The sequence below is a fragment of the Alosa sapidissima genome, chromosome 2, assembly GCF_018492685.1.
Source record: "Alosa sapidissima isolate fAloSap1 chromosome 2, fAloSap1.pri, whole genome shotgun sequence".
NCBI classification, from domain to species: domain Eukaryota; kingdom Metazoa; phylum Chordata; class Actinopteri; order Clupeiformes; family Clupeidae; genus Alosa; species Alosa sapidissima.
This window is the reverse complement of record NC_055958.1, coordinates 12,059,738-12,075,858: the sequence shown is the minus strand read 5'-3', so window position 1 is coordinate 12,075,858 and position 16,121 is coordinate 12,059,738. Positions and strand designations below refer to the sequence as shown.

The 16,121-nt window shown below is 42.0% G+C and overlaps 1 protein-coding gene across 2 annotated transcripts in view; it reads left to right on the top strand.

The window, feature by feature from the left end:
• Positions 1-569: 569 nt before the first annotated feature.
• The window catches only part of pfkla (phosphofructokinase, liver a), a 25,891-nt gene continuing 10,339 nt past the window's right edge, over positions 570-16,121 (top strand). The window contains exons 1-15 of one of the 2 annotated variants that reach the window (XM_042084512.1): positions 570-806; positions 1,230-1,303; positions 1,577-1,654; positions 6,079-6,268; positions 8,086-8,251; positions 10,016-10,060; positions 10,365-10,473; positions 12,028-12,123; positions 12,373-12,465; positions 12,874-12,999; positions 13,425-13,489; positions 14,173-14,236; positions 14,369-14,386; positions 15,095-15,241; positions 15,989-16,059. In XM_042084512.1, coding sequence (XP_041940446.1) covers positions 698-806; positions 1,230-1,303; positions 1,577-1,654; positions 6,079-6,268; positions 8,086-8,251; positions 10,016-10,060; positions 10,365-10,473; positions 12,028-12,123; positions 12,373-12,465; positions 12,874-12,999; positions 13,425-13,489; positions 14,173-14,236; positions 14,369-14,386; positions 15,095-15,241; positions 15,989-16,059 — 1,451 coding nt within the window. In that variant the 5' untranslated portion in view covers positions 570-697. The remainder of the gene's footprint in view (positions 807-1,229; positions 1,304-1,576; positions 1,655-6,078; positions 6,269-8,085; positions 8,252-10,015; positions 10,061-10,364; positions 10,474-12,027; positions 12,124-12,372; positions 12,466-12,873; positions 13,000-13,424; positions 13,490-14,172; positions 14,237-14,368; positions 14,387-15,094; positions 15,242-15,988; positions 16,060-16,121) is intronic. The other variant, XM_042084513.1, reaches the window with a different exon arrangement.

Here is a 16,121-nt window from a genome sequence, read left to right as displayed (position 1 = left end):
GAAGGCAGTTGTGAGATAATGAGAGAACACTTTGCACTTTGGTATAAACCTTTAAAAAATATACACCTTGAGCGCCACAATGACCATTTTTGTGGACCAATTCAGTTGTGCTTGCCTCCTATGGACAGCATGTCTGAGGTAGTAGATGAGGTGAAGGGTTTAATGGGCCCTCTATATTGGCACCTTTGTTCAAAGTCCACAAACCTTATATTGTAGGGTAATAGTTTGAAATAAGGACGACCAGAAGGCACTAATGGTGCATAGTGCAGGCTTGCTCAAAGAGCATACACAGTTTGTAAACTTTAGGCTACTATACAAATTGTGTGCACAGATTGCATGCATACTTTACAGAATATTTAAAATGAGTCAAAAATATTTCTGCAATCTGTAATGTTGAGTTTATTTTTTACATTAAATTACATATCCCATACGAAGAAGAAAAAAAACAGGCAGATGCTCTTCATGGCATTTATACTTACAGAGAGTCAGGGCAGACATAACAGATTTTTGAGAGAGCACACGCAGTCATGTTGTTACGACAAAACTGGGAGGAGCCAAGGTGACGCTCCCACTGTAGGAAGGTGACCCGAAGCTCCAGTAGTTGCTGCTGCTTCTGCGTATGTTACAGAGCACCTGCAGAAAAACACTCTGTACTCTACTGTTGTTTGTCTGAGTGGCGGCTTGACAGTGCAGACAAATGTCGAACCCACGTATCAGCAGGATGACTTCCGTAGTCCTCGAAAAATTGAAGATGTCGGGGTCTGGTCGAGCCATTGCAGTATTGACAAGTGGCGGAGATGCCCAAGGTAGGCAGGCAGGCTACTGTACAGTAGCCTATATGGACGTGAGGCAAGCTAATGATGAGGTTACTAACATGTTGTTTGAGCAACACGTTTGCGCGAGTTTTAATACTGTTGATGTTTAGCCTACCCTACTGTGAACAAAATCAAGCATTAATCAAGCATCGTGGCTAAAGTTGTGTAACAGTAGATTGTTTTCACGTGAAACAGGAAATGAATCATTGAAGCATTGTTTAGCAATAAACATTGTTTGTGACAGACAGTAGATGGGCGTGTTTCCTTGTACGTGCTAGTTCTCAGGATATCGTGTAACCCCAGGGGGCTTGAAGAAATAATCCCACGACGATTATGTCGCTAAAACTATTAAGTGTCACTACACTGGTACAAATGAATGTGATGGGCTACTCTGTCCCTTTTTGATCCCCATAGGCATGAATGCTGCAGTCCGTGCTGTGACCAGAATGGGTATATATGTTGGGGCCAAGGTCTATCTCGTGCATGAGGTATATTTCTTCCCCAAAACATACACCAGCATTTGTTTCATTTGCCATAGCAATGCACCCCACTGTGTGCAACCGCATCATCATAGTTATGACCCAAGATTTCATGACCCAGCGGTATGAGCAGAATACATCATTTTAAGAACAGCTTCAGTAACACTAACTTCTCTCAGGAGTTGTTTGGCTGTTGTTACAAGTGTTTTATTATACTTCCATAAAGTCATATTATGATCTGTTACGGGCTCCTCTAAAGCATAGTGCATTGATGTCCTGCAGGGCTACCAAGGCCTGGTAGATGGAGGAGATAACATCAAACTGGCTAACTGGCACAGTGTAACCAACATCATCCAACTGGTAAGGACTCACACACACACACACACACACACACATAGATATAAATACACAGAGTGAGAGACACACACACACACACTTACAGACACAGCCACTATGACCAGCACCAGCTGTTAATTAACATGCAGGATCAGTCAACAGAGACAAGTATAGATTGCATAATCACAATCTCGTATCCTGACAAGTTAACAATTCGTTGGAGCTGAAACATGTGTTCTTGTTGTCTCATCAATTCCTCCAAGCAGAGTACACTACACAGGAAGGGTTGGTCTTCTGATCTCTGAGACATGTGCCATTAGGTTGTTCTGTGGGTGGTCCGCCGTTGCACAGCGTTTTGAGTGCTCAGAGGAGTGGAAAAGCGCTACATAAATGCAGCCCGTTTACTATTCGCCATTTACTCCTCAGCCTTATCTGGTTATACCCCTAACACCCCCACCCACATAGGTCATGATGGTTAGATGGTGGCTTTACTAGTGAATACAGACCCTGCAATATCATCATATGACAAAAAAACGGACATATCTTGATCTAGGCACATCATACTGCACCACTCCACCGGCCCTTGTTGACCCCCCTGATGCACAAGTGTGGACTCAGTAGACACAGTCCAGATACAGTAAATTAACCATTAATGACTAATGTTCCAATAAGTACAGTATAAGAGATGACATGACTCAGGCATGTTCTCTACACTGTCAGGAAGCATTTCACACTTACTGTACAACTATGTGACAACATATCAGCATGCAGGATATCATGATGTCAGGATTTCAACAGGATGCTGCTGGCATTTGAGACATTCTTTCCTAACATTAGATCTGTTGCCGGACAGGGGTGTGTTTCCCAAAACCATAGTTGCTAACCTGTTTTCAACTTTGGCAATGGGAAATTGAATTGCAACCAACAAAGTTGCTAACTTAGTTAGCAACTATGCTTTTGGGAAACGCGCCCCAGATAGGTATGGAGTAGAATTATGTCCAATTAAAGATCTGTTTTATTGTCATGGGCTCTTTATTCTTAGTTCTCTACAATTGCAGGTCACAGGTGTCCAGCAAGGTTCCAGTTTTCATAGTCCTGGTTCTGAATCCATTACTCTCTCTCCTCACCTTTTTCTCTCCTCTCTGCGTCTCCTCTCCTCCTCCTGTTCCCAGTTGAGATGAGCAGCCGGTAAGGTGGCCTGTGCATGTGTGTAACCCTAGTTCTCTATCGTAGTCTCAAGCGGCAGCACAACTACTCATGACGGAACCTCCATGCAAGATTGGTTTGTGCTGCGTTTGACGTTCCAAAGCTAACTGGACTAATGGCATAAACATGCTCCCGTTGTTCTCAGTGATTTTGAAGTGTGTGATGTGTAAGGCCTATCCTGTGATGCAGCCCAAAGTTTTAGGTGCCTTACCTGCTTCGTCGGCAACCATATCCTTATACGTGCTCCAGCAAAACTCAAACCTTGTGTAGTTTTCACTAAGTGTGTTGATGTGGTCTCGCCTCGTCCCGTATGCATGTGGTTTGTCCCATAACATTTGCTATGGGACAACATTTGTTTGTCCAATAACATGCTCCCATTATTCTCAGTGCCAGTGGTTAAAATGAATGATGTGTTCAAGTAGGCCTATCCTGTGATGTAGTCCCAAGTTTTAGGTGCCTTACCTGCTTTTTCCACAATCATATCCTTATACGTGCTCCAGCAAAACCCAAAGCTTGTGTAGTTTTCATTATGCATAGTAGTCTCTCTTAGTGCCGTATGTATGTGGTGTGTCCCATAATGTCTGTATACTAGTTTTCTACTCATAGACCATCAGGGTTATTGTCCATAGTTCATGGATATATTAATATGGTGTTCATAGTTTTGTATTGCTTTTTGATCAATTCCACACTGAACTCTGCTTTTCTATCAAAAGTGTCTCTTGCTTCTGCCAATGCTGCCATATTAGTCTCACCTTGCTGTGGCCATTTACAAAGTGTTACTGAAAATGCATTTTGTTTAAATGGAAGGGCTTTCGCTGCTTCCTGTTGCATTGTGAAATGTATGCTGTTAATGTAAAAAACAAATAGCCTGCAGAATTGCATTCCCTGATTGGTAATGGAGGCAGGGCTCGAAATTAACTTTTTTTCTCAGTGTCCCGCAGCTGTCCCGAATTCTACTTGCCACTGTCCCGGACTTAAACACCAGTGTCCCAAATTCAAGTTCTTGTTTTTAATAAACAGCATAATAATCAGTAACTTGCATCACTTAATTAACTCGTTCTGGTCCACCATGTCAGTTCTGAACAATTTATTAAACACCATTTCATTAATCATCTGCTGTTTCACACAACACTCATTTTCAGAGATTGCGCTTTTGGCTCTTTTTTGAGGTTGCACTAAACATTCATTGTCCATCGTTTTGACGGACAGGGTTGTAAAACATTCCGTCAATAATCTATTTTCACGTGTCTTTAATTTCAATGTCAGTTTGGTATGATGTCATGGCCACAGATCTCAGTGAAAACAATAAGTAGCCTAGCGTGGGAAATTACCACAAAGCTGTCAGATAGGCTAGCCTACTCTCCTGCCACGCTGTCACCCTCAAATGCGTTCCCAATTAAATGAATTAGCAAAACGTAGTTAGAATATGTATCTCGATGTAACAAGCTGTTTTGACATTGTAAACGTTCTCTAAGAAGAGTGTAAAGCAGTTTGCAGTACCCTAAAGTTAAGCACAACGTCGTCTATTGCTGGAAAAAATAGCGAGCGGCCTATTTTAATAATTTGATAAACTAATAAATGCTCGGCGGGCCGGATTAAAGTGCATGGCCGCAGTTTGGACACCCCTTAGAACTGCCACAGCGAAATGTCAAATGGTAACTTAAATAACTGTTTTCATTGTTATAGGCTACCTTGCAACACTATCGTTTTGTCAAATCGCAGTTGGCTATTTAGCTCAGCATGATATTGGTGACGTTTGTCTGTCAATGACAGAAAACACGTACCGTTTTAGTCAGAGAGGACTGTCATCTCGTTTTTTTTTTAGAACACCAGTGTAACCTTAGGCCTACACTATCAGTCAACAATGTTCACAATGTCATGAAAACAAATGCCATTTACCTGCCTGCTAGTTAGGTAAGTTAACCTCTATATCGGAAAGTGACCCATTAGGCCTACCGCCCTTGCCCTATTTTTGTGTCGGCCACAAAAGTCACAATATTCATTTAACCAATACGGCAGATTCCTAAGGAAACGCAAGCACCCAGCCCATTTGGGTATCTTACTATATTTGTACCAAAAATAACATTGTAGCCTACAGTGATTTGAAGAGCAGTAGCCTAAACAGTGTTGTAAGGCTGCGTGTACAAAACCGCTTTACAGATTTCTTTACAGATCAGCTGGCTAACGCTGCTTTTGCCAGCTGCCCGTCACGCCAGGTCAAATTTTGTATAGGCCAGATTCTGTATTTTATTCAGACAAGAAAGATACGTTTAGATTCCCATGTGAACAGTTTAGGGAAAAAGTACCTATTTTGAAATTTGCTTTGCCATTTTTTCTACTGTCCCAGACATCATTCTATTGTGTCCCGGAAGCATTTTTTATGGTCCCCGGGACGTCGGGACATCGTTAATTTCGAGCCCTGAATGGAGGCCAAAATGTTATAATCTAAACAAGAGAAAATAACTATCATCTGTAAACACTCCTTGTAGAGATTACTCACACCCTGTCTCAGCAGCCCAGGCTCCCTGCTCGCTCTAGCTGGGACGGTGCAGTGAGCAGGCCACTAAAAGGGCTATTTCAGTGTGCGTCCACCGGCTCTGTGCTGACCTTCGTATTGATAACGCATCAGTGATGTGCATGTTGATAATGTATGCACAAGCGTCATCAATTACTGCTTGCGGCCCTTGTTGATTTAATTGATTCAGCCTGCGCTATCAGCATCTAGAAAAGGACATTTAACTGGAGAAGGGCTAAATGCAATGTGATGCACTAAAAATAGCAGTGAGGCTTTTTTAGGGGTCTCAGGACACCTGAACTAGTCTGAACTAGTCTAGTCTATTTCGCATTAAGCTGAAGAGTTTGGTATCAACACGCTATATCCACAATAAATAAATCATTTTTTTACATTTTGTTTTGCAAGTAATTTCAGTAAAACTGTAATTGGGTATTGTTATTTGATTTATCTTTACTCAATCAAAACAACAAAACAGCAATTAGATTGATTAAATAGCCTGACTTTTTAATGTTTTTAAAAATGGAGATATAGCGTTTTGGAACCAAACTTTTCTTCTTGAAGTTAATAATATTCTACTCTACTCTCTTCCATTCTGTATTCAATAGAGCAATAGAGCAATTCAATAGAGTGTAAGTCCATTCTTTTCTTTTCTATTCCAGAGCCCTAGAAATCTCCAAATGACTGTTCTATTCTAACTTGTACCTGTTTTGTGTTTCTGCGCATGCAGGGCGGTACGGTGATCGGGAGCGCGCGCTGCAAGGCCTTCACCACCCGTGAGGGCCGGCTGTCGGCAGCCTTCAACCTGGTGAAGCGCGGCATCACCAACCTGTGCGTGTGCGGAGGTGACGGCAGCCTCACCGGGGCCAACATCTTCCGCAACGAGTGGACCGGTCTGCTGGCGGAGCTGGTGCAGAAAGGTACCGGGAGCTTGCGCTCTATTTTCACAACATGTCCAGATTTACTTGGAACCAGGGCCCGAATTTTCTTTTTGTCTTTAAGGGGGTCTCTCTATCTCATAAAAAGTTGGCACACCCCGCGCATAGCCTAACAAGGCGATACAATTAAATAGCCTAGGCGCGAGTGGCGCTTTTGCGCAGTAGCCTATATGCGCGCGATAGACCTAGACACATGCACACAATAGAGATTTTTCATAAAATTGATTCCTTTTAATTCATTTCAACATATTATTGATTGTAATATTCCATATTTAATTTCAATTTCACAATACAAAGATAGACTAAAGGATTTACTCTGAGTGCCATTCTCAATTTCACAACGTAGGCTAACTCATTTGAACCAGACCACCGTCTCAGATAGGCTATCCTCAGTGTCAAACACAATAATGCATGTAGTATAACTTATACACAGGGAAAATGCACTAACTGGCAGAAAATAATAAAGCCATTGCAGCCAAACTATGTTCTAGAATTATAGGCTAATGTGCACATAGTAACAACAGGCGTTCAGTCGTCTCGTGTGTTGAACCGTGGGAATAAATAGACGAACAATTTTGGAATTTGCACTGGGATGTTGTCGGGTAGCCATTGAATAGGCTATTCCGCCATCAGAGATTGCTAACAGGTGTTTCAAAATATCTGGGAACTTTCCGGAGCTCTGAATGACAGAGGATAGCTACAGATCAGTTCACAGAATCATTGAAGTAAGCTGCATTATGGGCCATAATTTATGGCTTTGTTAATCAACATAGAAGAAGTTCAAGTTCAACAGCAAACGGGACTTTTCCGCACGTATCAACCCATGTAGGCTAGCCCAATGAACGCCTATGTAAATAGACAAAACATTCTCATCAAAGCAGGGTAACTTCTTCAGACTTGCGAGTGCTGTCAAATCGATCGTATGCGGTGAAGTGTCATCAGTTCAAGAGCGTAGGGTAGGTCTACGTCCCGTAGTAGCCTATATTTTAATTTCACGTCTGTAATGGTAAGAGATCGCACAGGGATAGATAATGAGCGGTTGTTTAAGATTAAATTACAATGCCAGACACCTTCAGATATCAGAGACCCCCTCAGATTTTTGACTTTGTTGCTTTCATGGGAGCCAATCCTCACTCTATGGGAGCTCGGCTCCCTCTGGCTCCCACGTAATTCGAGCACTGCTTGGAACATTTTCATGGTCAAGGCTTATTTTATTACTATACTATTGTTGTAATAATTGTTACCTAAGGTCTCCTCTACATTGTAGTATTTATTGTTATCTAAGGTCTCCTCTGTGTTGTAGTATTTATTGTTATTTAAGGTCTCCTCTGCGTTGTAGTATTTATTGTTATCTAAGGTCTCCTCTGTGTTGTAGTATTTATTGTTATCTAAGGCTTCATCTGCATTGTAGCTTGAATGTTATTCCCCATTATGTAAGTCGCACTGGATAAAAGCATCTGCTAAATGCATAAATGTAAATGTATTAGGAACGAGAGTAGAAGAATGCACAGCAATCAACATGAGATTCCCAAACGTAAACAGACTCCTTCCTTCTTCACTCCACTGCCCATACCAACTCCTCTCCTTTTCTGCAGCCATTTTCATTCATATGCATTTCATTGTTTTGGTTGTGTGAGCAATGTTGACTCTTGAGACTTAAAATAACAAGATGGCCAAATAGCTCAGGTGATGGGTTGATGATTTGTTGTTGTTGTGTAACTACTGAAATCTTTCTGAAAAACTTGGGTATATAAGTTCTGTGGAAACCCAATAACCTGATGCCTTTTTTTTCTAATCAGACAGGATCTCGGACGCCACAGCTAAGCAGTATAACCACCTGAACATCGTGGGCCTAGTGGGCTCCATCGATAACGACTTCTGTGGGACGGACATGACCATCGGCGTTGACTCCGCCCTGCATCGCATCATGGAGATCGTGGATGCTATCACCACCACGGCACAGAGGTGACACACACACACACACACACCCACACACACACAGAATTGAGAGATCAGAAAGCACTGGCGTCTTCCTCTCCCACTTGAGCTCTGTTTAGATGTTGACTATATATAGCTGTACAAATACTGTAGCAGAGGAAATACCCACCTGATGGGAAACCTTTCTGGACTGTAAGTCCGACTTTAATGGGAAACCTTTTAAAACTGGATGGGCACTCAGAGAGTGTGCTCTGTGCAAGCCAATGCAAGTCAAACTTATATCAGTGTGTAATGGGCCCACACTGTCCTATAATAATCATAAGATGTACCTTCACCTTTAGGCAACCAGTTTGGTATGAAATGGCCACACTGAACCAGTTTGGTATGAAATGGCCACACTGCACACTCCATGTCACTAGTATGAACTCCAAAGGCACAATCTTGTAGCCTGACAAGCCAGACCCACATTGAAATGTAGTATAGGGTCTGGGCACTCACCGTTCGCAGTGCTCAGTCCGAGGGGCGGGATAATCGGTTGTCTTTCAAATTCTCTCTGCACGCAATAGGACAGTGTTATGAGTCCCATGCGTTTCCCACCAGCGGAGCTAGTTGGCTAGTTCAAACTTTTGCCAACTTAATAAAAGCTTAACTCGTGTCACACTGTTCGCCAACAGCAACATTATCTTATTTTTTTTCAAGTAGCAGGGAATTCAAGTTTGCCATCAATCATTATGTTAAGCCCGCCTAACGACTCTATACACGATTTGATTGGCCTGATAGAAGTTTAATTTTTCGAGCTCACAAGCCAACAGAGAGTTGCTAGACTAGCCCTGGCAGCAACTGTAATTTAGTCTAGATTTCTAGGCTAACAATCTTGGGGAAACAGTCTAAGAAATGCATTTCATTGCTTTAACACTCTTTGTGAAAGTGAAACTAACTTGCTACTACTGGCCTATGAGCCTGCTTCAAAATGTTATGGGTTTGCCTCTGGACCATACTACACCTTTCCATCAAGTGTAATGGACATTTGGCGAGTAGTTTTCGTGTAACCTTGCACGTAGACAGACACACTGACAGATGGACGGACTAACTACACCAACAACATGCCATCCTGGTAGGGGCAATAAACAGAGATCAGATCCAACAGTGTTTAATCTAATCTTTAATCTAGTGCCGTTCACGGGAAAGCATCTTTGTGATTCATTTCAAGAGAATTCAAATCCCTGACACAAAGCCAGATTGTGTTGGATTTGTCCTTGAGTTTTCTATAGGCCACGCAGGGTTACAAATAATCTCTTTAGACAGATAATTCACTTGACTGGTTGCTTCATAATGTACAAACCAAAGCCAGTGATAAGAAATAGCATGGCTGCTCTGTGCAGTGAGAGCCACAGATATCCCTCTTTATGGTTTTCTGGCTGGGTGGCACTGGCACTGGGCAATTGTGCAACATGCTGTGAAATGTGCTTAAGTAAATGTGTGAGGTGCGTGGGAGGAGTTGAGTCATCAGTTTAATGGCAGTGGTATTTGTCAGCTATGAGGATATGAGTGGCACAACACATACAGTTTAAGGCAGCTATGTGGTGAAACTCAGTTCAGCAAACTGAATTCTGAATTCAGCATGAGAAGTGGTCAGTGAGAATGTAACCTAGAAACCTACTGTAATTCGAGGAAACGGTGGAGTGCTGATATGGCTGTGAGTGTGCGGAATGCTGATAGCTGTTGAGTGCTTGCTGATGGCTGCCGTATGCTGTTTCCTGTCTGACCTCTGGACATGTTCTGTCTTGACAGCCACCAGCGAGCATTCGTGCTGGAGGTCATGGGAAGACATTGTGGGTGAGTCATACACATACGTGCACACACACACACACACACACACACACACGCACACACGCACACACGCACACACACACACAGACACACTGACTGAATGCATATACACTTCTTCCCTTTGGAAAATCATTTACACAAATCCACTCATTGACACAGTTATCTTAATGTTTAAGAAGTATATGAAAACATATATATATTAAAGGTTTAAATTCTTGTACTTCTGTGGTCGGATCCATTATCCATATCCTGTCCGTGACATGTGAATAATAAGACATGTCCACTGACTCACCTGTCCTTCCCTGTTCAGGTACTTGGCTCTGGTGTCTGCATTGGCCTCAGGTGCCGACTGGCTCTTCATCCCTGAATCTCCACCTGAGGAGAACTGGGAGGACCTCATGTGCGCTCGGCTGGAGCAGGTCAGACCTGGGCATCCTCTGCCCCACAGTGACCCTCAAACCTCCAGAGACAAGCCAATCACAGGCGTACCCCTGTATTCAATACTCCCACAGACAAAGCAGGATTTCAGTTATTGGCATCTCATAGTTTCATAAAATTACATTTTGAAACATCTTTGTGCCTGTGGATTGTAAGCATGTGAATATACATTAGCAGATATAAATGCGTCTGTATGCCTTTTTTTCATTCTAGTGTATCTTTAGTTCACTGTTTAATTTCCATTTCTGCTTAACGATGGGAACAGTTGAGTTGACATGACATGGAGGTTAAAATGTCATTGTTGATTCCCCCGGTGGTCTGACCAGAGTTGAACCAGATACACACATCTACTGCATGTTTTCCACTGCAGTGTGTGTAACATCAATTTAAGTCACTCTCCAAAATGGCACATTCTCTAGTTTCATATCTGGTCTGGTATGTTTACTGCGCAGGCACGTATGTGACTCTCCACGTTTAACATCTACCTTTTGATGGAGGTTTTACTTCTAGACCGCTGTGTTCGATCCAATTCAATACAGTATTAGTCATTTCTATTGTGTCATTACAACAATTTACATTGTCTTTAAAGGTGCCATGTGTAAGAATTGAGGTAAAAATATCCAAAAAATGAGCTAGATGCATCAAAAGAATGAGAAGAAATAAGGGTGATGATGTCATTAAAAAAATGACAAGGTATAGTGCTGCAGAGATATCAACCTGAATTAGCATGCTAAATTACTAGCCACAGCCCGACAGGTGTCATAATACCAGTTTCGGCCATGGGAGGCAGTATGCGGCCAACATAACCACCAGCCAAACTGCAATACACGTTTCTCGGTTGTTACTCTAGGGTAGACCAACTCACTTTCTGGAGGTATACTGCCCCCATCTTTTATGGAATGTGGAGTATGAATTGATTTTTTGGCGGACATTACACATGGCACCTTTAAGGAACACGCCAGCTTTTTGGGAAATTAGCTTATTTGCTGTCTTAGCTCAGAGTTAGGTAAGAGGATACACACCCTCTCTTCTCTGTGCGTGCAATAACCCTGTCTGACACCTGGGTAGAAGTGGGTTAGACCAGTTAGCCTATAGTTAGCCTATAGCTAAACGAGAACTATAGACTAACTGGTCTAACCCACGTCCAGTGAATTATGCTACGATAGGCTAACAGTGCTTCACAGAATCAAAGGCCTGAGCCCACTAGACCAGCCACATAGATGAATCTGGGCCCTGTTTTAAAACCCAAGACACCAATGGGCAGTCAGTTGGGTGCAGGTTTATTTGCTATTTTAACAGCTTGCGCACAGCAGGGTGGAAGAATGACCTGCACCAGTCTCATATCACTAAAGACATTTTTAGCTCTGCGCCTGGTGCATCTCTGCATTTGGTGTGTGGTAGGGGGGGGGTGTTCTGACCTCTTCTCCTGGTGCAGCTCTGCATTGGGTGTGTGGTAGGGGTGTGTGTGTGTGTGTGTGTGTGTGTGTGTGTGTGTGTGTGTGTGTTCTGACCTCTTCTCCTGGTGTCTTGTGCAGAGCCGCAGTAAAGGCTCCAGGCTCAACATCATCATCATGGCTGAAGGGGCCATCTCAGCGTCCGGAGAGCCTATCTCATCCAACTATGTCAAAGACGTGGGTACCTGCCTCTGGAAATACAGCATTTCCAAAATATGTCCATATTCATATCCTATGCCTTTTCCAGTAAACACCTCTCTGTCCTCAGTAATGATTACAACAATTTGTGTTTTGTAACATCTGGAACAAAACAAATAATAAATAAACTTAGAATATTGTACTGTATGTGCTTTTGCTAGAATGACTATGATGTCTCTCTCTCTCTCTCTCTCTCTTCTTTCTCTCTCTTTCTATCTCTGTATGTAGTTGATTGTGAAGAGGCTGGCTTATGACACCAGAGTGACCGTGCTGGGGCACGTCCAGAGGGGAGGCACACCGTCCGCCTTCGACAGAGTTTTAGTAAGTCATCAGTCACTGACACCATTTACACTGCAGTTCCCAGAAGTAAAGTACTACATGGAATCCTTAAGGGTTCATAAGGCAAAGGTTAAAAACCTTCCAAACTTCTTAGGAGAACTTTTACAGGTTATTTCGGAGAAGGTAATTTAAATAACCTCAGAGGACCTAAAGAGTAACGTATTATTCAAACAATGGCCCATTCACCTGAGAAGCAATGGCACATTTGATTATAGTTCTGTTTATTTTTAGCTTCCTTTTTACTGTTGTTTTATTCATTTCATCATTTGTACTTTCTTATTTTTCAATGGTCTTTTATCTGCTCATTTGAAAAGCAAGAACTGTACTACAAAAATAAACTTGCCTTGCCTTGCTTTCCCTCCCCCTGCCATGTTGTCTTGCCCTCCCCAGAGCAGTAGGCTGGGGGTGGAGGCAGTGATAGCGCTGATGGAGGCTACGCCCGACACCCCAGCCTGTGTCATCGGCCTGTCGGGTAACCAGGCAACCAGGCTCCCCCTGATGGAGTGTGTGGAGATGGTGAGTGCACCAGTCAGATGATAGAGACAGGACCAACCTCTGCTCTCCACCCTACGTTTAACGGATGGGCTCCTGTACATGAATTAAGCTTAGTCCTGCACGAAAAGAGAACTTTATGAAAGATTTCCTCTGAAAAAAGAGGCTTTAATGGCTTAATCCATGTACAGGAAACCAGCCCTATATTTACCTAAAGATTTATTTGGGAGCAAATAGATATGCAAGTAGAGATTCTTCCAGTGAAAGTCTCATTTTACTTTCAATGTTTACTACCTCCAGTGGTATAAGTGGAATAAAATGCATTTACTATTACATAACATTGTAAATGTGAATATCACATCAGTAATAAATGTGCAGTAAATGTGTAACATGAAATGTGTGTGTGTGTGTGTGTGTGTGTCTCTGTGTGTCTGTGTGTGTGTTTCCAGACTAAAGAAGTCCAGAAGGCCATGAATGAGAAGCGGTTTGATGAAACCATTCAGCTGAGAGGCAGGTGAGGGCCCACCGGTCTAACAGGTCACTAGACCTATAACCAGACAGGAACTAGCATAAACCCTGGGGAATAGGTTCAATTTGTAGGACTGCCAATAACGTAACAACCAGCTAGTGTATTATTGCCAAACATTTATGATGTTATTGGTTTAGAAATTGTATTTTGTTACTGGCAAGTTATTACACTTTCCACTTTATTACACTGAAAAAGGTCAAAATCATTACGTTATTGGCGGTCATTACGTTATTGGCTGCTACAGGGTGTTACAATTCCTGAAAGTTCAGCTCTACAATTACTGGAGATCTTGTAGGTGACCACTAGCTGTTGCTGCCATTAGGACACATCTTCAGGTGTGTTCTTCAATACTATGAGGTGTTTGGGCCTTATAATCACAAGATCCCCTTCAGTGGAGCCAGAGCCACCACAGGCTGGTCAGACCTTAGTGTGTGTCTCATGGTTAGCCAATAGAAGATCAGTAGATGAATATGTTTATTTTAGCCACCGCCAGTGACTGCTGCTTTCTGCAGTATTCGCAAAGGTGAATATTAGTAAAAAAAAAAAAAAATAGTCTTCGTTTCATGTTCACAGTTAGTATGTGCAATTTAATTTGTGCTTTGTGCTTTTATCTCATCTGTCTTTGGCTCTGTGATTTCTTTACTGAAACCATGGCTTGTTATTGGCAGGAGCTTCGAGCACAACTGGAATACTTACAAGCTACTTGCTCACCAGAAACCAGCCCAAGACAAGGTAGATCGTCCACAAATGCGCATCTCCATCCATCGACAGATAGATTATGCAATACTAATACAACTAGCTATATAAATACTGAAGTATGCTGATAATTATCTAGTACACTAATTTTCACTCTCAACCGCTTAGGGGACTACTGGAAGTAAAGTAAGTCAAGTCACACGAACCCTCTAAAATTAATTATTTACAGGTTACGTAATTAAATAATAATTAAATAAAAAAATAATCTGCCATTGTAATTTGTTACAGTTACAAAAAATAGTCACTAATCAAAATATTGGTGATTTACAAGGGGGTTACATCCATTCTGTTGCTATGTCAGAATGTTTGATCAAGTTGTTTCTGAGCATGATTTTGAATTGGTCTTTGAATTTCTAATATCAATTTTGAATATCTATCTGCCAATCAATGATAAAGTAAAGTAATCAGATATAATATGATTACAATGTTACTTTGATGGAGTAATTAAAATTGCTAAATTAGTACATTTTAACTTGGGTAATTAGTAATCTAAAATTTCAGAAGTACTTTCCCAGCATCTCATGTTGCCTACTTCAGGCAGGCTGGTCAGGGTTTATTCTAAGACCCCTCTCTTAGACAATCTTTAACTGCCACACTTTCTTGAAGGGTTGAAAGCTGTGTCTTTAGGATTATCTCCATTTTGAAAATAACAAAAGTGTAGTTGTGGGGCTGATGCTCACTGGTGTATCTATTTCCCGTGATTAACAGAACAACATCTCCAGATATATGACACTGCAAATAAAACTGGGTTAGCTTGAACCAGATGAAGTTAGTTTAGTATAATTAAGTTCATTTAGTTCCTCTGAACTAAACAAACAGTTCCTGTGCCCACAGAGTAGCTACTCGATGGCGATCCTGAACGTGGGCGCTCCGGCCGCGGGCATGAACGCCGCGGTGCGCTCGGCCGTCAGAGTGGCTTTGGCCCAGGGACACCGCGTCTACACCGTCAGCGACGGCTTCTACGGACTCGCCAATGGACAGGTACAACCTCACCTCTTTAGACTTCATTATGCTTAAAGTTTTTATAGCGTATGTACAGTACAGTGTTTTCTGCTTATTTCTCTTTATTAGTTGTATTCTTTTGGATGGAGGTATACTGTACATGTGTACATTATCCAGGTGTACATTCATTCCTACATAGATGTATTCATTCATTCGCTCTTAATCACTGCATCGTCCCAGTTCATTTTATACTCTCTCAGCCATTCTTCTCCAGGTTCTTTATATATATTCATTTGCAGATGTGCTCAATCTAAATATATATCGATTGTTTGTGAAGATCAATCATATTACATACACAACACAACACCAGTATACCACAGGATAAGTTAAGATGAAAAGATGGCACTTCAGAGTCCTCAAGAGAGGAGGTAGTGTACTGACCAAAACAGGAGCGAGGACAGCAGATGGTGATGAAACCGATATTGCAACAAGGCCCAAAACCTCAGAATTACACAAAGTGTTTCTTCAGCAGTAGTGTAGTCATGCTCTTGTCTCTACCTCCACTAGTAAACTGCTTTAGATAGATAGATAGATACTTTATTGATCCCCAAGGGGAAATTCAAGAGGCTTTAGCCAACAATGATAACTAAAGAACTAAAGTATTTTAGGAATATCCCTTGTTATATTTCTCATCATGTTGAAATGGTCACTAATGTCACTTCTTGTCCAGTTTTGTGAGTAGCTTTGTAAATATGTGGTATGATGAACCCTGTACTGCGTCTGCAGGTGTCTGAAATAGAGTGGCATGACGTGGCAGGCTGGATAGGCCAAGGGGGCTCAATACTGGGCACGAAAAGGTAAGAAGCAACAACAACAGCAACTGGCATTTATATAGTGTAGCGCTTTATCAGGGCAACCA